This window comes from Natrix helvetica, assembly GCF_964273705.1.
Source record: "Natrix helvetica genome assembly, chromosome: 2".
Classification (NCBI taxonomy): Eukaryota; Metazoa; Chordata; class Lepidosauria; order Squamata; family Natricidae; genus Natrix; species Natrix helvetica.
Genome location: NC_138552.1, coordinates 266,923,819 through 266,945,180, shown reverse-complemented (window position 1 = coordinate 266,945,180; position 21,362 = coordinate 266,923,819). Strand labels below are relative to the sequence as shown.

General features: G+C 42.4%; 2 protein-coding genes across 14 annotated transcripts in view; one reads left to right on the top strand and one right to left on the bottom strand.

Annotated features, from left to right (window-relative positions):
* INTS9 (integrator complex subunit 9) overlaps nt 1-3,298 on the bottom strand; it is a 90,150-nt gene extending 86,852 nt beyond the window's left edge. The window contains exon 1 of the mRNA XM_081943781.1: nt 3,176-3,298. Coding sequence (XP_081799907.1) covers nt 3,176-3,184 — 9 coding nt within the window. The 5' untranslated portion in view covers nt 3,185-3,298. The remainder of the gene's footprint in view (nt 1-3,175) is intronic.
* Nucleotides 3,299-3,369: 71 nt separating this feature from the next.
* HMBOX1 (homeobox containing 1) overlaps nt 3,370-21,362 on the top strand; it is a 137,793-nt gene continuing 119,800 nt past the window's right edge. For 9 of the 13 annotated variants that reach the window (XM_081943790.1, XM_081943787.1, XM_081943789.1 and 6 more), the window contains exon 1: nt 3,537-3,830. The gene's annotated coding sequence lies outside the window, so the exon portion shown is untranslated. The other 4 variants (XM_081943796.1, XM_081943795.1, XM_081943791.1 and 1 more) reach the window with 3 other exon arrangements.

Here is a 21,362-nt window from a genome sequence, read left to right as displayed (position 1 = left end):
TGGACAAGAAAGAGAAAAGGGCACAGAGCCATTAAGAGCTATTGATAAGTGTATACATGGTACATTGACATTAAGGAGAAAGCATTATCCAACTTCTGAGAAGAGGATGAGGAGGAAGAATGCTCAAGTCTTTCAGACTTTCAGACAAGTCTCAGGGATTCCCATATCAGCAACATATTCAATGGGCAGCAAATGTATGTATACTGGTATGTATGTGTGTGTGTGTGTGTGTGTGTGTATGTATGTATGTACGTACTGTGTGTATGTATGTATGCATGTGTGTGCGTGTGTGCAGGTGAGAAAACAGCCCAATTATAAAACCGAATGAAGTTAAAGTGGAACTGTATATGTTAAATCAATTTCACTGTATACATGATGTACAATGACAATAAAGGCTATACTATTGTTAAGAACTAAGCCAGTTTATAGGTTAAATCAGTTTCAGGTAGAAGGTAGTACCCAAACAATGAACAAGTTAATGAAAACAAAAACAAAACAAAACCTTTCACCCTTTTCTGATTTGTTATGGCTTGTGGAATTTTTGAACAATAAAAAAACAATAATACTATTTATTATCCCCATATTAAACAGATAGATAAACTAGTTACCATTTGATTTCTGGATAGGACTGATGGTGTGAAATATGATGTGTCTAGACTCATATGGCTTAAAGCCAATTACCTACAGATTTACATTATTATGGTATAGGTTACAGATACAATTAACATCTATTCTGTAGCTAACTCTGCTTTTTCTTTAGAAAAAAAACAACTCATTGTGGAGTTTAGACTGCTGCACTTAGAGGTCGGCTTCTAGCATCTTTCTACCAAGGTCTTTTAGTTTAGATATTGTTATGCTGGCAATATTTCAATGGTTTTAATCACTATATTGAATTTTAAATTGGATTTTAGATATTCATAAGCCACTAAGAACCACAAAATGGGAGCAGTCATATATTACATTTCAAATAAGTAACACATGGAAAGGCATAATATGTTTCCCCTCACAGGCTTAAAATGCAGCCACTAAAAGTGATGCAACATTTAGGCTGCAATCCTGGGCATATTCAGGATTGGGAGCAAGTGAGAAATAAATCAGAATGAACGAACAGTATACATTTCATGAACCAGTGCCTCCTTCTTCATTTTTTACCTTCCTCCTTCCTCTATCCTTTACTTGGTGCCTATAAGCTTCCCAAGAAGCTTTTCAACAAAAGAATTACAATAAATAAATACTATAAGACTATCAGGGGTGTCAAACTGGCAGCCCATGGGCCGGATGCGTCACTCGCAGGCCGTGCCCATCCCAGCTCCGTAAAGGGGAAAAACATTGTGAAACATCTGGTGACAGCAACGTGATGTGGCGAGTTTGACACCTGTGTCATAAGTGAACAGCCTATTCTTGAGGAAAAGTGTAATATGCTAGTTTCTTTATGTGTTGGTCTCAATTTTCCTAAAAGGTTTTAATTCCCTAAAAAGGAATAAAAATTATGCAATCAAGAAATATTTTTGTTAAAAATGTTTAAAAGTACTAAATTTTCCAAATAAGTAAACTGGAAATGTTAACTTCTTTATCATCTGATTTGACATTTCAAAACGTCTATTAAAGGAAAATAAAATAAATGAAAAAATAAAATAAAAGCAAAGCAAAACAAATACAGCACGAGATGCCAGTAACTGGCTAAAATTTTCTCCTCTTACTCCAGAAACCTTATATAACCAATTTACCTCACACTGATATCTTCAAATGTGGTACATCACTGCATCCTTGAGATAACACATATTGGATATTAATATTTCTAATCCAAGACATTTGCAGGGTACAAATTAGAGAAGGCTGTTTATACTGTAAGGATGTGCTTTTGTCTAGCTTTAAACAACATCATTTTACTATTACTAAAATGATAACTGTTTGATGCTGTTTAATTTCAAATGAAAAATCAAGGGCATGTTATGCCATGAGTTTTCACATAAGGCTTCCAGGGATTTGTAATCTTATTTGCATATTAGGTCTTTGCATTGTTTATACACTGCAGGCAACAAAGGAGATGTCCACAATGACCTCAGCATCAGGTTTTGTTTAAAGTAAGAAAGTATACTTGATTTCAAAATAATTCTAATATGCAATTAATAAAAAAGCTGTGACATCAAAACCAGAAAGTCAAGAGCCTTTGCAATCTTGCTGGCAAGGAAGCCAGTACAATATAGAACAGGGGTGTCCAAACTTGGGAACTTTAAGACCTGTGGACTTTAACTCCCAGAATTCCCCAGCCAGCTGGGGGATTCTGGGAGTTGAAGTCCACAAGTCTTAAAGTTCTCAAGTTTGGACACCCCTGGTATAGAAGCTAAGTGTAGACTTGAACCAGGCGCACCAAATTTCAAATCTCCATTCAACCACAGATCTCACTAGCTGATTTTGGATTATCACTCTCTTAGTGACTTTTTTTCCTCTTGAAAGCTCCAATTACGTAAGTTTCTCCAGCAAGAGAGAACACTACATAAACAACTCAGTGAAATGGGTTGGACTAAGACTTAGTTGTTTATGTAGTGTTCTCTCTTGCTGGAGAAACTTACGTAATTGGAGCTTTCAAGAGGAAAAAAATGTTATATAAATGCAACAATAAAGAATGACATTGGACATCCAACAGGTGAGAGCCAATGTATCTGGTATTTAAAAGTGCACTTTTATTTTGTGTGGCAGTTTATTTTAAAGTGTAGACAGCAATTCTTGCAGGGGAGATAAGAAGAGGCAGATACTCATGCAACTGCTGAATGCTGCACAACCTCTTTAAATCTTAGTATTTAATTCAATATGTCATAACATAAGGAAGAGTAATCAAAGAAAGATTTTTGCCTATCAGGCATCTGCCATTTATTTTTATTTCTATATCATTGTTTCTTCCAGAAATATCCAAAGCGGGATTCCATAGTGGGTGGGGGCAGAAGCTGCAAATAAAACTAACCAAACTAACAATACTTAAAAACAATACATTATAGTTGGCTGAAAAACAAACAACTGAAACTCATCAAATTAAAGCTTCCCCAACAAAATGGATCGTGAGAAACTGCAAAGCCTCCTCTCAAAGTTGCACTGCAAGAAGGAGAAATTAGGTGGCCTCTCGTCTCCGTCTTTATATCTCCTTCATCAAAACCCACCAATAGTACATCCAACTCACCAGCTTCATGCTTTACCCGGCTCTATATACGGCGGACCATGCTTCTCTTTCCTGGTCTAAACCTCTTGCACTGCATCCTGGGCAATGTAGTCCATTACTGGAGCACGCCCCTCTTATTCACTCCGCCCACCGCAAAATGATGTCACGAGCAGCCATATCTTCGCCGACCTGGAGAGCACGACGGGAATCGTAGTTTTTTCTCGCCCTGATCATCACTCTCCCGTTTACTGTTAGCCATTGGTGTGGCAGTTCTAGCGCAGGTCTCTGGGAGTCGTAGTCCTAGACGGCCCACTTTATCTTCTTCCCCTTGGGAAGAAGGAACTACAAGTCCCAGGGTCTCACAGCGGCAGCAGGTGGGAGCTTGGATGTTGATATCAACATGGCGCTTGTCAGACAGACAAAGGCAGTCAGTCTGGTCTGATTGAGCCCAAAAGGGAGCAGGAAGAAGTGGGAGGGGTTTTTTCCTTTCCTTGGGGGGTTCAAAGCAAGCAGAGCTTGGGAGTCTGAAGCAATCCCCCCCCTGGAGCTCCTCTCCATTTTATTTTGCAGGATCCCCTAAAAAAAAAGAAATCTCTTCGCTTTTCCTATTTGGGAGCCACCCCCAACTTCTGCCTCTAAATGGTCAAGTGGAGAAAAAAGTAGCCAGAACCAAAACGTGAGTATCCTTTTGACGGCGAAGGGCACGGTCAGGGCTGTTGGGGAGCCGAAGGGCGATCGTGGCAAAGGAAGAGGAGGAGGAGATGGTCTGCTTGTTCTTTTCCTTTTGTTTTGATCGGGCTAGTGGTCTTTTCTTTCTTTTTTTCCTCTTGTCCGTTTGGGACTGGAGGGATGAGTACAAGTGTTTCTTTTCGGAACGCATCCCGTGTGACTTTGTGAGAGCATTTTAGAGTGGAGAGAGAGGACGAGGGGGAGAAAAATGTAGGGGTTTTTTTCCATCTTCTTTTCTCTTCGCAGCTGGAGGAGGAGAGCCTGTTAAACAAGCTCTTTAAATAATTTTTATTTAGACGATCAGAAGTTTTGAAGGTACAGCAGCCAGTTCTTTCCCCCTGTTTGATCAGCAGCGTTATCATCACGGATTACTTATCTTTACCCCACTTTAGCCACTCTTTATGAACAGGCAGAGAGAGAGGATGGAGGCGTTTGCAATCTTTTTTTAAGTAATGGTGGTTTTGATCTGTGCTCCAGAGGGGATGTTTTTTTTTTTTGTTGGGAGTGGGGGAAGGAGACCTTTGCAAACAGCAATAATAGTTCTTCTGGTAGTTTTTATTTGGGGGGGGGAGTAGGGAGGGATAGTATCTCTGTGTTGTTTTATTTTGTTCCTCAAGCTTCTGGAAATCTTGGGCTACTGTTACAGCACCCAGATAACCTTGCAATACATTTATCTGGGCAGGGTTACTCTCACCTGATACAATATTTTTTCCCCAACAAATCTGTTTTTCAGTAGGTCAGGGTGAGGATTTTCCAAGGCATGTAAAAAGGTCAAAGAGGGATCCGCTAGATTTGTGAGTCTCCACATTCCATGCAAGTGATATGGACAAGAAATCATGGATTGTATGATATGTGGGATGATGGTGGTGAGGTTTGCTTCCTACTTTGCTATTCAGATTATATTAAAATCATATAAGAAATTATTGTCTGGGGATTAACAGGGGAAGGACAATGATTTTTAAAATGATCTTGGAGAGGAGTGTTTCTTTTTCTTTGGCTGGTTAAGTGGAATAGATATTAACAAAAGTGAAATAATTCTGAGCTAAATGAGAAACGTTTGGCTCCATTGTTAAGTTTTTCTGGAGAGTTGATTCTACTATGGTATGAAACGGGGCACTTGATGTTCAGATTATTTTAGACATCTGTAGTCCTAGCTTCATTAAGATTAAGTGCTTGCTTTTAATTAAACTTTAATAACATTGTTGACTCCAGGACACTAAAATTAGTTGAAGACTTCAGGTGTAGATTATGTGCGTAAAACACTATTTTTTGTACACCTTGCTTAGCCAAAGAAGCATTTGTTCATGGGTTTCTTGACAGGGTTTTAAATGAGAAAATATTGACAGTTTTAGTGTGCAAAATATGCACAGGTTGGAAAAGGAGACCTCTGTCTTCACTAAATGAGAGGCTAGTGTAGAGGGAGTAGTCGCTGGAGACACTGGGGTGTGCCAGCTATTGCAGGATGAGGAAGGGATGATCTTCTTGCAAACAGAAAAGCATGACAAGTCAAATGTTGTCAGCTGTTGCTGCATTCAGCTCTTTGCAGGTGTGGAATATGATGTGGGAATATTGATTCAAACTGGAGAGGTTAACATTTAAGTTACTTCGGTTCCCCCATGGTTTAAGTTAATACGTGCTGATTCAAATCCATTATGAGCATCACCAAAGGCTGTGTTTTATATACTTTCTCATTCTATGTTTGGAGGCAGTTTTAATAGCTTAAGTTTCCTCCCCCCCAAAAAAGTTTATGCAATTATTTGAGGCCTTCGGGAATCTTTTTCCCCCAACACCAATTCTTAGAAAATTAATAGTTATGAGCTATATTTTGAACCTTCTTTAAAGCATTATTCAAGAGTTCTATGCTATGCTCTAAGTACTGTGTTTGGACTTCAGATGTTTGATTTTAAACCTCAGATGCTGTGAATTCATTGTGCAAGTTAATGTGAGCTGATGCAGCATGGTGCTTAAGAAATTATACTGTGAAGTGAGAAGTCCTCTAGTTTCCATTCTATCTTAGCTGTGAAATCATTAACAGCACAGTCCTATTCAGCTGTATTCAAGTAATTCATATAGGATTACAGCATAAGTGGCTTCATGCAAACTACCTTTTCTCAGTCTCAGCGTTTGGCATATGAAATATAGTGATAAATTGATATTGCTCTTTTTCAAGGTTATTCATAAAGCTTTATGCATGTGGAATGCTATAAATATTCAGAAGCTCTGTATGAGTACTAATTTATCATATTGTTTTTTAGACTTTATGTGTAAGATGAAATTGATAGCGGAGTCTTGCTACTGGTTCTCATCTCTAATGGTAATCTAAATAAATAATATTTGTGAATCCTCTATCTGCCTGAAGAAATTTAAAAGTATAGAAGAATGCAAGACTATCTTGCAAGAATGATAGATGCAAGATGCAAGAACTTTCCTTCCTTCCTTCCTTCCTTCCTTCCTTCCTTCCTTCCTTCCTTCCTTCCTTCTTTTCTTCCTTCCTTCCTTCCTTCCTTCCTTCCTTCCTTCCTTCCTTCCTCATAATTAAAGAAGCATTTTGCAAAAGTGAAATAGACCTCTATGTAAGAAAACCAAAGATTAATTAAGAGGGATGTACAATAACTGAGTTGACATAATAGCGTAAGCGATATTGTGATTATATTGACTTAATAATGCATTTATCCAAATAACTGACTTATTCGGTAAACCACAATAAAGTAAAGCATGACAGTACAATTTACAAGTTTAGCCAGAGAATGTTATGAGCAAAGATTGTGCTTTAAATTGTCACAGAACAAGTAAGAAACTAGAGGGGTATCATTTTTGGTGGTGCCTGTGTGAAGCTGATTTGACATAATTTTGCTACATCAATATGCAGACTGGCTGATGCAAAGTTAGCCTGATGCTGTAGCGCCTGCTGATTAACAGATCAGGAATTGTGTTGATTGATTGCTGTCTGAGGTCTTTTAACTAGTGATTTGAGATATTGAACAGGTTACATCTGCAGGGAGACCCTTTACTCAGTCATAGGGAACATCATATAATGCTGTCTTCCTTGATCATTCATCCCTCTGTGGGGGGGAAATGTTAATATCTGTTATTTTTGTTGAGCATGGAGTGGTACTTAAAACACAGGTCTTCTGAACTGACCTGAAATGTTTTGCTAATGTTTTTGGAGAAAACATGGAATATTTTTGAAATGAATATCCAACCTCCAATGATTAAAGTTGATATTTCCAAATGGTCATAGTACAAATCTCTTTGCGTCTTCTGTTTTCTCCACTGCCACTCCTGGAATAAAAGCCTACTTTCGTTGAAAGTTGTACATTTTGTCATAGTGAAGTGTGCTTCATTTTTCACAAAGCCAAAGCATGGTGTTCAGCCAACAGTCTTTAGACCAAAGTAAAAATCTACAAATCAGACATAGTTAAGAATAAGTCGTGGGGAATGCTTCCATTCCTTTGAAACCTTTTGGGATTTTAAACACATGTTTACTACTGACAATGAATTAGCTTTACGTTTTATAAGATGAAATAGAGGTATACGTTTCTATCTCCTATATTTTGGATTGTAGCATTTATTTCTTTACTATTTTCTTGGAAGATCTTTTTTTAATACTTTCCTGTCTGATCCTTATCCCTTTGAAATGATGGGGCAAGATACTGTATTTAATTCTCTGTTTTTCTTCCCCTTTCTGTCTCATTTTTCTTGTATTCTATTGCTGTGTGATCATTTGGGGCCAAAGGTCTCGTCATTCTTGTTTCTTCAAAATTCCATGTATTTATACCCTGTATGAATAAATATGCACTAGTTAGAATACCGTGACTCTTTGTTGAAAAATGTACAAAGAATGCTGCTGGATCTGATGAAGCACCTTTTTTATTTCCAGTTTTCAGGTTACTTTTCAAGGTAATTAACTACTAGAGAAACAAAAAGTATAAACGTTCCTTCTGAAATGCAAGTCATAAATGCAAGGCTCGCTAGTGCAGTGTGCATTTTTCCGTAGAGCAACAAACATCCGTTTTCCTCAACATACTGATAGCTATTAAAAATTAGAGTAAGGAAGGATTAAAACCAGCTGTTTAGGAAGACTATGGAACATGCAATGTGGTGGGTTTTCAAGAAACAATGCAGAGCGAGAGTGCATTGATCAAACTTGTATTAGATATGAATTATCTTGTGCATCTGTACAGATGTCTTGAAGTCACTCTATTGGAATTAATATATTATGGAAAATATATTAATAATCTCCTAATATTCTTATGTAGAATTGAATTGAACAAACACAAATGAATTGAATTGAACAAATACAAATGCAAAGGAATTACATTGACTCTGTGTGTGCTTTATTTTGCTATAAGGTCCACTACAGAGAATGGTACTTGTTCCATAGTAAGTATCTCTAGGATTGTGACCATACAACACCATGACCTTTGGCAAGCTATAAAAATCACTCAGCTGCAGATTAGTTACTCTTTTAACACCCTTTATACCTTGTTTGTTTTGCACTTTCTAGCAGAAAGGTGGACTACCCCCGTCCACTACCTTTGCTTGCTTGTGGGGGATTTTAATCCATGTTTTATGACGGTGCGTATTGAACTAGATGATATCATCACTTCAGGTTAATTAGCACAGAATGTAAGGTTATGCTTTTTGTGGATGCAGCATTGGATCATGTGTTTCTGGACAATTTTTTAAATAGCTGCATTGCAAAAGAGGCTATTTAAAAAGTGGTGCATCCTCCACAAATTGGAAGAAGGAAGGAAGGGAATTTATTTTATTTTTTAAAACGTCCCACTTCTCTTTGAAAAGAAGTCTGTAAGAAAGGTTCCGGAGGATGTTTCACTGTGCATGAAAGATGTGGCATAAAATTAAACTTGCTTTTTTAAAAAAATCAGCACTTGTGAAAAAAAAAGAGGGAGAGAAAGTGCTGGCTCATAGGCTCTTATCACTGCGGAGGGCTTGGCTCAGTGTTCTGAATGCTGTTTCTTTCCTATGATGGTGGAGCCATCAGATGCTTTTCTCCATGCTATAAAGGCTGAGAGTGAGCAGTTTTATTTGAGGGGGGGGGCTGTTATAGTCAAGGAGTTTCATTCATTTAGCCATGGAATCTATTCAGTGTTCATATAGTAATATTAAACTGGTGAACGGAAGAGGCAGGATGCTGTGCTACAGATGAGGCTAGCTGATATGCATATGGAGTTGACATCTGTATATGTCATCCCTGAAGGGCCATCCAGGAGATGAAACTTGTTATACCCCACCCATTAACTATAGCACCTAGACTTATATACTGCTTCACAGTGCTTTACAGCCCTCTCTAAGCGGTTTACAGAGTCAGCATATTGCCCCCAACAATCTGGGTCCTCATTTTACCCACCTCGGAAGGATGGAAGGCTGAGTCAACTTTGAACCAGTCAGGATCAAACTCCTGGCTGTGGGCAGAGTCTGTCTGCAATTCATCATTTTAAACCACTGCACCATCATGGCTCCTCATTACTTATTCAACCTTTTATTTTGAAAAAAATCTTACTGACCTATTTCATAGCTTTCATAATTTGCAATCCTCATAACAGAAAAGGAGCTGAACTTAACATCCCCCCTGCCTCCCACACCTTTCTCTATCCCTTTTTGACACATTTTTATGGGATGGAGTGGGGACCAACAATGTGTGTGTTGTAGGTGCTTGTTTACATCCCACTTTGCAAACTCAAGGCAGTTACCAGCAATCCCCATGTTGGTGGAATTTAACTCCACCGGGTTGCTAATCATTGGTTTCTTTTAATCAAGAACTTCTGCGTAAGGAAAACAGGAATGTAGTCCCACACATTTGAAAGATGTGATTTAAATTGTTGCCTGCTTTAAATGTCTTTATATTTTACAGGGTGGATTGTTTTGTTGAATTAACAAACTTGTTAGTTACTTTGTGAAGTCCTAGCCTTTGAAATACAGGGTATAAATATCCTAATAACAAAGATCAATCCTTCATCAGCGTGAGTGATAGGTAAATGTTTCTTGTAAGGTTTCCTTTTCTACTGTATCTCTTTTTCTAGTTTTTACTTATTTTTATAAAGTATTAAATGATCAGTTAAAATAAGATAAGTAAACAACAGTATGATAAGACTTTAAAAGAACAAACTAATTATGGCTGATATTTGGGGCATAAAGTAACCCTTGGCTAGTGCAAAAAGCCATGAATATTTGCCAGGGTGCTACATTCTACAGATGGGCTTCATAATAAAAAGTTCTAGAAATTTTTATTTTCCTTAGGGACACTTAGATATGGCATCTGATACGTGTAGGACATAATTTTTAAAGTATGTGGTCCTCAAAATAGTTGTGTCAGCGCTCCAAATATCGTGCAGAATTAAATCAGAGTCCAAGGCAGAGCTATCCTTAAAGTTCCAATTTAATAAGACAGACATGTTGGCAACGAACTGTGGAATCCCAAATCTGAAAACTTCCTGGGATTCCACCCAGTTTAAAGTTCATGATCTTTTCCCCACACCCATCACAGGGTCCAATCTTCTTCGGCCACGCTGGCATCTCCACCCAGCCGGTTCCTGTCAGGTGCAGAGGTGCAGAGACAAAAGATGACCTTGGGCTTCTAGAAAAGAATAACAACAACACATTCCACAATTCTACTCCTTTCTATTCCCTCCTCCCAACTACTACACTAATAAAACAGCACAATGAAATAATATGGCAGGCCAAAGATTCTAAAAGGAACATAACTACAGGCCTGGCAAGTTGTCTCAAGGCAGCTGCCAGCACTCTAAAATTACAATTTAATTTTCTTAATCAAAACTATTATTAAAATATCCAGCGTATAACAATGAAAACATAAACAGCACACACAAACCAGCTGAAAGGCTCAGAATTTTAAGAATTCAAACACTAGGAATACAACAAGTTACTTTTATTTGGGTCAGGAAAGATTAAAAAATGGGTATGCTTGGGGGGAAGGCATTCTACAGCTTAGAAGACTGTTAGTACTGAGAACGTTGTTCCCTAGAAGCTACTTATTACACTTCCGTATGGGAGGGTGCCTGGAGCAGTGCTTCTAACGATGACCATATACGGGTGAGGACATGTGGGAAGAGACAATCCTTCAAATGCTGTGATCGAAGACACCTATAAAGCCCATTAAAAAGCACTAGAACTTTGCATCGTCCTCAGACATGGGTTGGCAGTTGGTAAAGTTATTACTGAACAGGCATGAGTTATTCATAAAGTTGTCTAAAAAACAGAATTTTCCAAAAAGTCTTCCAAGACAGCTGAATGTCTACACATTAAGTAATATAGTATAAGGACTACTGGAGATTAATTTGTTTGGATAGATTTTCAGGCATATAGATGAAACTGGCTGTATCCGTATGAGATATTGTCCTCTTCAGCAAAATGCTGTTACTCTGACTAGCAGAGCTCTCCAGAATGTCATGTGAAGGTCATTTCCATACCTGATAACTGAGATCTCTTAACTTGAGTGCCAGAGAGTCTTTTGTATGCAAAGTATATGCTGTACTGCCAAGCTGTTGTCTTAAAATACAGACGTGATGAGGTCCCTTTTGGAGGATTATTCATATGAGAGACAATTACAAACAACAGAATGCCTTTCTAGGGCCTGAAGGGAAGAATTCTGCAACCTACGGTAACCTATGTGAATATATAAATGTAGCTGTTCTATGGTGCTGTTCTATGGTGCTGTTCTTGGGTGCCTCCTGCTCCCAGGGCCACTCCGAAAGCTATTTGATATTCAAGCTGGACCATTAGAACTTCTCAACCACCCTCTTTCTCTAAACATTCATTAGGACATCGCCCATCCATCTTTGTAGCTTTGCAGTCCAGAAATGTAGCTTTCTTGAAATAAAAGCTGAAATTCTCAAAACAGTTGGGACTTACTTTCAGCTTTCATTGAAGAGAAGAGCAGCATAAAAATAAAATAAGCTGGATTCAATATCTGCCTAATTTAGTTCCATTGTACTGATGGCTGTTGTTTTATAATTAAAGTCATTCTGGTTTTTCAATTCTCTCCTGGAAATTTTAAATGGTAAGACATGTTTAAGGACTGAACATACGTTGACGTTCAGCTGACACTCTTGGGCAAAAAACCATCCTCAACCCCCCTCCCCCCCAAAGGAGCTCCCTGTAAATCAAAGGTAAAGGTTCTCCTCGCACATATGTGCTAGTTGTTCTCGACTCTAGGGGGCGGTGCTCATCTCCATTTCAAAGCCGAAGAGCCAGTGCTGTCCGAAGGCCTCTCCGTGGTCATGTGGCCAGCATGACTAAACACCGAAGGCGCACGGAACACTGTTACCTTCCCACCAAAGGTGGTCACTATTTTTCTAATTGCATTTTTACATGCTTTCGAACTGCTAGGTGGGCAGAAGCTGGCAAAAGTAACAGGAGCTCACTCCATTACACAGCCATAGGGATTCAATCCATCGAACTGCCGACTTTTCTGATTGACAAGCTCAGCGTCTTAGCCACTGAGCCACCGCATCTCTATGTACTGGTAGTACTGGTAGTATTTCTTTAAATTAGCTGGCATCGAATAGTTCTTTTGTGAGTCAGGTAATAATCTGCAAACATCAACAGCATCAACTAATCAAGATGTCACAACACAACCAACCAATCTGCTTGCAGCAACAGAGCCAGCACTCCACCCATCCCCACCAGTATATAGAGAGGGACGGCCACTCCGATCACGCTTTGCTCGCACAGGCACGAGGCCGAAGACACCAGCCTGAAGATGACAAGAGGGATCTCGTTGAAACATCGCCAAGATACTCTCAATCTTACACGGGAAAAGACCTGAATAAACCAAAACATGCATGCATGCACACACACACACACACACACACACACACACATATACATACATACATACATACATACATACATACACACACATATACATACATACATACATACATATATTTATACACACACACATATATACATACATATATACATACATACATACATACATACATACATACATACATATACATATATCTATAAATATACATATATAATATATATATAATTTCTACATATTTTAATTTATCTTGCATAGAAGTTCTCACACTTCGAAATACAATACTATCCACTGTGAGTTTGGACAGCAAATAAGGAACAAAGCCCAGAGTGAATTATGGCAGTTGTCCTATTTAATCTGTGCAAATCTGATCAATTTTTTTAAAAAAATTGTAATCCCCTAATCCACGTTATGAACTACTCCACCTTCTGCAATTATAGCAATTCTGCTTGTAGATGATATCTATCATTTTGGGGGTTTAAGGTTTGAGGGTAAACCTTACCATATTCTTTAAAATGCTGGGCTAGCATTAGCATTGTCCGCCATCAGAAATTATTTCCTGTCTTAAGGTATTAAATCAGGCATGGAGAATAAGACATCAACCTTTGCCACGGGGAAGTTTGATTCACAGTATTATACTATAGAACTCCCACTAGAACCTTGCCACCACTCCCAGCTAATGTATAAGGTACATCCACTAGTAAAATGATTACTAGACTTGGAGTTCCCAGCAAATATCAGCAGGGATATAACACTGTGTGATGAGGTCTCTTTATTCATTTATAAAGCTTACCTACCTGCAGTGCAATGAGTCCAAACTTAAATATATTTTTTGCATATTAGACTTTTTCTTCTGAAGCTCTGCAAAAATGTAGAGGGCAAATACTCAAGTAGATGCCGTTCTCACTGCAGTAGGTAAATTCTGGCAGTTTTAGAATAGGTAACAAATTACAAATACTTTTGTGGAAAAAGTAAATAACAAATCCAAAGGTCAATTCTTTGGGAAATTTGTCTTCCTCTTTCTTCCTTCCTCATTTCCTTATGTGTCATGTTAATCCTATTATCCTGAGCCAAAGGTCTTGGAAATGTGCTAAACCCCATGACACAAAATTGAATACTACTTCCCCTTTAAGAAACAGCCTTAACATATAAAGCTGCTTTTCACCATATCATCTAAGATTGGGTTACAGATCTTCTGGCTCAGACATCTTAATTTTCAAAGTTGCATATGATGATTCACGATACCTTTCTACACTGCAGAAGTCTGTAATCTTATAATTTTTTCAGACAAAAGGACATAAATCACCAATAAATGCATTCATTGGTAAATGTAGAAACATCTGATAACAATGGCAATATTTCCCGATTCTGCTGAGCCTGATTCTCATATACATGCAGTATGCACATCTCCTTCATTTACCTGCGGTGCAAAAGGATACCTGCAACTTATCCCCCTTCCACTGGCTCACTCACATTTAGCTTTCTCTTCTCGCTACCTACAGATTACTGGGATAGAGCACATCATTCAGAAGTAACCATCAAAATGTTCAAATGCTTCTTAGAAAATGATCATTCTGTTAGGCGCTACGACACAGCAGCAGAATAAGCTGGTGTTTCTTTATTTTTTATGTTATTTATTTATTATTTATTTATTTATTTTATTGAACTTATTAGTCGCCCCCTCTCCCCACAGGGACTCGGGGCGACGTACAGAGCAATAATCAAGATAGCACCATAAAATCGTGCAGAGGAGGTAAAAATAAGTCCATAAATAAGCATACTTACAAAGTTTAAAACCCCAAAAATATTAAAAACAAAATTTCCCATTGTAAAATGACCTGGGGTGGCAAGATAGTAACGTTATGCCAGGCCGGCTTGACAAAACAGGTAGGTCTTCAGCTTCATACGGAAGGAGCGAAGATCGGTTGTTGTCCGGATGTCTGGGGGGAGGTCATTCCAAAGGGTAGGGCCCACCACAGAGAAGGCCCTACTCCTGGGCACCATCCCCAGGCACTCTCTAGAGGACGGCACCCGGAGTAGCCCCTCCCTGTGTGAGCGAGTGGGTCGCAGGGATGTATGGGGCAGGACGCGATCCCGCAGGTAACTAGGCCCTGTGCCATGGAGCGCTTTGAAGATGGTAACCAGTACCTTGAAGCGCACCCGGTAGGCCACAGGAAGCCAGTGCAGCTCGCGCAGGATAGGTGTTATATGGGAGAATCTCGATCTCCCCATAATAACCCGCGCGGCTGCATTCTGGACCAACTGCAGTCTCCGGGCGCACCTCAAGGGGAGCCCCATGTAGAGAGCGTTACAGTAGTCCAGGCGGGACGTCACCAGCGCGTGAGTGACTGTGCGCAAGGCCTCCCGGTCCAAAAGGGGCCGCAACTGGCGCACGAGGCGAACCTGGAGGAACGCCCCCCTTGCCACGGTCGCCACGTGATCTTCTAAGGTCAGCCGATCGTCAAGGAGGACGCCCAAGTTGCGCGCCCCTTCCACCGGGGCTAATTGCTCATCCCCGATGGTCAGCGATGGAATATGCTGATTGAATCGGGAAGCCGGGAACCACAGCCACTCTGTCTTGGAGGGGTTGAGCCTGAGCCTGCTGTCATCCATCCAGACCCGTACGGCTTCCAGACATCGGGTCATCACTTCGACAGCCTCGTTGGGGTGGTTTGGGGTGGAAATGTACAACTGAGTATCATCAGCGTACAGATGGTAACTCACCCCAAAACCACGGATGATCTCGCCCAGCGGCTTCATATATATGTTGAACAAGAGAGGCGAGAGAATCGACCCCTGTGGGACCCCACAAATGAGGGGCCTTGCGGTCGACCTCTGCTCCCCCGTCAACACACATTGCGTCCGGCCAGAGAGGTAGGAGTGGAACCACCGTAGCACGGTGCCTCCAATCCCCAACCCCTCCAGCCGGCGCAATAGGATACCATGGTCGATGGTATCGAAGGCCGCCGAGAGATCTAATAGAACAAGGATGGAGGAACAACCCTCATCCTTTGCCCTCCAGAGATCATCCACCAACGCGACCAAGGCCGTCTCCGTGCTGTGACCGAGTCGGAAGCCGGACTGGCGCGGGTCTAGATAATCATCTTCCTCCAGGTGACGCGGAAACTGCTGAGCCACCACACTCTCAACAACCTTTGCTAAAAAAGGAAGGTTGGAGACAGGACGATAATTTGCTAGTTCCTTTGGGTCCAGAGAAGGCTTCTTGAGCAGGGGCCTGACCACCGCCTCTTTCAGGGCGGCCGGCATCCGGCCCTCCCCCAACGAAGCGTTCACTAGCCCCAGTAGCCAGCCTCGTGAGCCCTCCCAGGAGGCCAGCACCAACCAGGAGGGACACGGGTCCAGTAAACATGTGGTGGCCCGCAGTCGCCCGCGCAACCTGTCCAAATCTTTGATGACAACAGGGTCAAACTCCTCCCAGCATGGTCTCTCAAGACTAGTCTCGGACGTCCCCACTGGAGCACTGGAGTGGGTCCAACCTCTCCGGATATGATCGATTTTATCCTGCAGGAACTCTCCAAATTCCTCTGCCCTGCCCTGCAATGGGGGGTCCCGCTGCTCCTGTGACAGAAGGGAGCGGGTCACCCGAAACAGGGCAGCAGGGCGGTTCTCTGCGGACGCTATAAGAGTGGCACAATACTGACGTTTGGCCACTCTTATTGCCACAAGGTAGGTCCTTATGTAGGCTCTTACCTGTGTTCGGTCAGCTTCGGAGCGGGAGGATCTCCACTTACTCTCCAGGCGTCTCCTAAGGCGTTTCATCGCCCTTAGCTCCCCGTTAAACCAGGGGGCCCGGGTCGATTGTGGCCGTCGGAGAGGCCGCAAAGGCGCCACCCGGTCCAAGGCACCGGCAGCCGCACTATTCCATGCGGCTACCAGGTCCTCAGCCCGGGAGCGGGACAGGTCAGCAGGAAATGGCCCAAGCTCAGCCTGGAACCTATCCGGTTCCATCAGGCGCTTGGGGCGGAACCATCTGGGATAATCTGGTTCCGCCTCCCCGCGGTGGGGAGTAGCGCCAGGGAAGTCAAGCTGGAGAAGTGAGTGATCTGACCATGACAGGGGCGTGATGACTAAATGCCCTCTTCCCAGATCACTCGTCCACTGGTCGGAGACAAACACAAGATCCAGAATGTGGCCTCGCTCATGAGTGGGGTCCTGAATTACTTGAGTCAGACCCATGGCTGTCATGGAAGCCATGAATTCCCGGGCTACCTCGGATGCCTTTCCCGTTGACGGCAGGTTGAAATCCCCCATCACTAGTAGTTTGGGGGTCTCAACCGCCATCTCCGCGATCCGCTCGAGGAGCTCGGGCAGGGCCGTTGATGTATGGCGGGGAGCCAGGTATACTATCAACAGGCCCAACTGACTCCCTGGACCCCACTTTACGCCCAGAGACTCACAACCAGATGTCTGCGACACAGTGAATTCTCTCGGTGCCAGATCGTCCCGGATGATAATTGCTACCCCCCCACCCCTACCTTGGGCCCGTGGCTGGTGGAATACACGGTAACCTGGAGGGCACATTTCCCTGAGGGGCAACCCCCCCTCCGGGCCCAACCAGGTTTCCGCTATTCCTGTGAGGTCCGGCTCCCCCTCTGTGATCAAGTCACTGATGAGGGGGGCCTTGTTAACCACGGACCTCGCGTTACATAACATCAGCCTAAGGCCCAGGCTCTGCTGATCCTGTCCACCTAGTCTGCGGGGGTTGGTGCAAGCGACCGGGCGTATCCAGTGGCCCCGGTCTGCCAACCGACTATACGTTCTTCTGGTGTCCTCGCGCCTGCCCCTCCCTACGACCGTCGTGATTGGAATTCCCCTTATAGGGATGTTATTTCCTCCCACCCGCTCCGCTTCGCTACCTTCCGTCTTGACCCTCCCTTCCGTCTTGACCCTACATGTTGGCCTGGTTGTATCCATACCCCAGGGCCAAACCAACCCTCCCCGCTCCCTGGAACCCCTTAAAAGCTTTACAAAACATTTTACTAAAAAACCCCTAATCCCCCGCTTCCTCCACCTCTCTGGGTTAATAAACCCCTCATTGAGGTGGGCCTTCGTCAGGGCAGGGGGGCACGCCTGCGAGAGGGGGGAACCTCGCAGTCGAAGGATGTCAGACCTTGAATAAGTTGGGATGATGACCAATCTATGATTATGGCTATGGCAGGGTCTCTCTTTGTAGCAGGTCTAGGATGTAAGATTAACAAAGAATGAAGTAGAGAGATATTTAAAAGGCAAATAATAAGATGGGAGGGGACAGACCTCACAGTCCACAATAATCTACGTTCCACCAGTGAGGCCCAGGGCAGTTCTTTAGGCCCAGAGGCCTAGGGCAGTTCTTTAGGCAGTTCTTTAGGCCCAGAGGCCCGAAAGCAGTTCTTGGAGTATGAAGGAATCGCACCTCAGCGGGGGGGGGGGGGGGTAGACGAGGTGCCAAGGCCAGCTGCTCGACCTATTGCTCTTCAGGGGTCGCCCCGAGCCTCCGGCGACCCCCCCGGCTTCCCTCTTCGATCCCTGCAGCTTCTTTCCCGACCTCCAGCCCCCAATGGCCTCTCCACCTGGCAGTTGGAAAGAAATATGGCGCCCGATATTCCAGCGCCGTCTCAGCCGCTCCGTCGCCATCGCCGGTAAGATGAGGTCTCCCTGTACGTTGTTCTCTCTTTCTGGCTCGCTCCTTAGCTGTCGCGCTGTTCCGCCGCCTGGCAGCCGCCCAAAACGTCCAAAACGTCTCCTTTCTGCTCTGTCAGTTCTTTTATTCATTTTGCTGCCGCAGCTGCCGTAGCTGCCGCAGCTCGGCCTCTGTGTTCCTGTCCCTAAGCTGTCCTCCGTCTCCCGTTCTCCTGGTTAGCGGGTCCATCCGGATCCCAGCTGTACATCAAACAAACCAGGGTTGCCACTACATAATTCTAGGCCCCCAGGATGACCAACGGGGGCCAATAATGCCTGCTATCCCCGCCAGAGCGCCCCATCGTTTACGGAGCTCTGGGAAGGTCCGCCATTTCCCCCGGAAGCTCCTCCCCTAGTCCTATTGAATTGATTCATTTTTTAGAATCATATCCTGATTGATTCACTTTTTAGAATCATATCCTGTCTTTTCTCCAGGTCCTCAAGGAAAATTCACTGATGAGTTTGCTTGGAATTGCTAACAGTTTCTGTTCCTTCTGTTGTTGATATTTCATGCTGGGACAAAGTTTTGCAACAGCAAGTAGAAAGCCAATTGGTGACTCTTTTTGCCTTGGTCAAATATCTAAGTGTTGAAATCTGTCAAGGATATACTCAAGGAAGCTTAATCTAAAGTATATTTATACAGTGGGTTGATCAATTTCTGAATATTAAGATGTTTGTTTTTAATTTCTTGAGTACTTATTTGAGACTGAATATAAGGACAGATAAAGGAACATGGTGGCTCAGTGGCTAAGACACTGAGCTTGTCGATCAGAAAGGTTGGCAGTTCAAATCCCTAGTGCCGCGTAAGGGAGTGAGCTCCCGTTACTTGTCCCAGCTTCTGCCAACCTAGCAGTTTGAAAGCATGTAAAAATGCAATTAGAAAAATAGGGACCACCTTGGTGGTAAGGTAATGAGATTCTGTGCATTTTCGGTGTTTAGTCATGCCGGCCATATGACAATGGAGACGTCTTTGGGCAGCGCTGGCTCTTCGGCTTTGAAACGGAGATGAGCACCGCCCCCTAGAGTCGGGAACGACTAGCATATATGTGCGAGGGGAACCTTTACCTTTACTTTATAAGGACAGATATGATGAATTTGATGAATACAGTACCAAACGATAGACATCAAATGGTGATGCGAACTAGTTTTGATTTTTTAAAGCCCTTTTATAATGGGTGGCTTGGCAGAGAAACTAGTAAGAACTCTATGAGAAAGACATTGTAACAAATACATTATGACTAGCAGTTATTGGTAATCTAATCATCCATTAATTTCTCTAAGCTGTCTTTAACAGTAACTAAATGGCAGCTAATGCCATGGAAACAAACAGATATGGTTCAAAAGTGCAGTTCTATGGATCTAGTTTGAAGTTATTGATGGAAAAACTTTTTAAGTGATTCAATATCTTGTTGCCTTTCTGGAAGCTATAACCTGTGGGAACTGGAGGAGACAATACCATTTTCATCATCAAATAAGAAGTGTTGTAGATGAAAAGTCCTAGCTTAGCAATGTTGCTAGTAATAGCTAGGCAGATGTTCATGAAAAATAGACAGTGAGGACAGGAAGGTGACAGCTTTTTTTATTACATCTATTGACTGAGATGTTGAACTCTGAAGGTTTCCCAGAAAAATGAGAGGAACCATAGTTCAACCTATAGCAGTGTTCTCCAAAACTCTCAAATGCAATTTCAGGCAGTTCCAGTATAAAAGAGTTTATAGTAGCTCTGAGAATGTTTCAAGAATGGTTTGAAAGAAATGTTATGGAATGCATTAGAGCAGGGGTGTCAAACTCGATTTCAGTGAGGGTTGTTCTTTACCTTGGGGGAGGGCGGAGGCATGGCCAACTTGACATCACTCCTGTCAGGGGCGCCTGTGGGGGCCCGAGCGCTCTGCCAGTGAAAACAGGCTTCCAAGCTCTGTTTTCGGCTGCCACGGCCTCCTGTAACCCTCTGCCAGTGAAAACAGGCGCGGCCCTTGAGTATATCCTTGCCAAAACGAAGCACAGGAGCCTGTTTTCGCTGGCAGAAGCATCACAGGCCGGTCCTTCGCTGTTTCCAGGACGGCCCCACGGGCCTTGAGTTTGACACCCTTGCATTAGCATAAGCACCTCTTTAAAGCAGCTGTCTTTTTTTTTTTCAGAATAATCATTGGAAGCCTAACAAAAGAAACAACAACTAGAAATAGATGCTATGCTTGCACTATCATGTATTCAGAAACATTGGGATCATTTAGAAACATGCACAATCCTGATTGAGAGGAGCAAACGTTCTGTTCCTGAAATCCTAGATAATACCTGGACATGATACAGAAGCAGCTTAATATATTTCATAACGAACGTCTATTGTCAGTAGGTTTATCTAACCATTAAAAAGAAAGAGAAATTTAAGTTACATATAACCATTGCCTGCCATATTTTGTGATGTGTTCCCTCCTCCCTCAGTGATACAAGTCCTTGATTGGGTGCTGTTTCCCCCCCCCCCCCCTATTCCTTTCTCAGTTTTCTGTTATTCTACTGGATAAAGAGATGCTCTTCACTGACTGAAGCTTATTTGTATTTCTGGCAGCCTACTGTGATGTGAAATGGGCCCATGTGGAATGGATTTCATCATTGGTTCAAATACCATTCCATGGTGTGACTTAATTGGATTTGTCTTAGCATCTTTTGTGAATATAATCATTGTGATTTATAAATTGTACTTTCTGGCTTAAAATTCAGGGTCGGAAGCCAACTACTTTGGCTTATTCACAAAAATGATTATATAAAATTCGGCTTTGTGCGATATGTACAAATCTAGTTGCTATATATGATGTGAAGCTGTTTCCCTCTCTTTTCGTCTTTGGAAATACTGTCAGTAGCCTAGAGCTTATGGTAACGTTGTAATATATGAGCTGCAAAAATCCAGACAACCTCTAGATGGCCACAAAGAGACGTAGAACATTCTACTACTTCGCAGTCCTCTTCTGGTCATTTAGATCTTTGTAGCCCAAA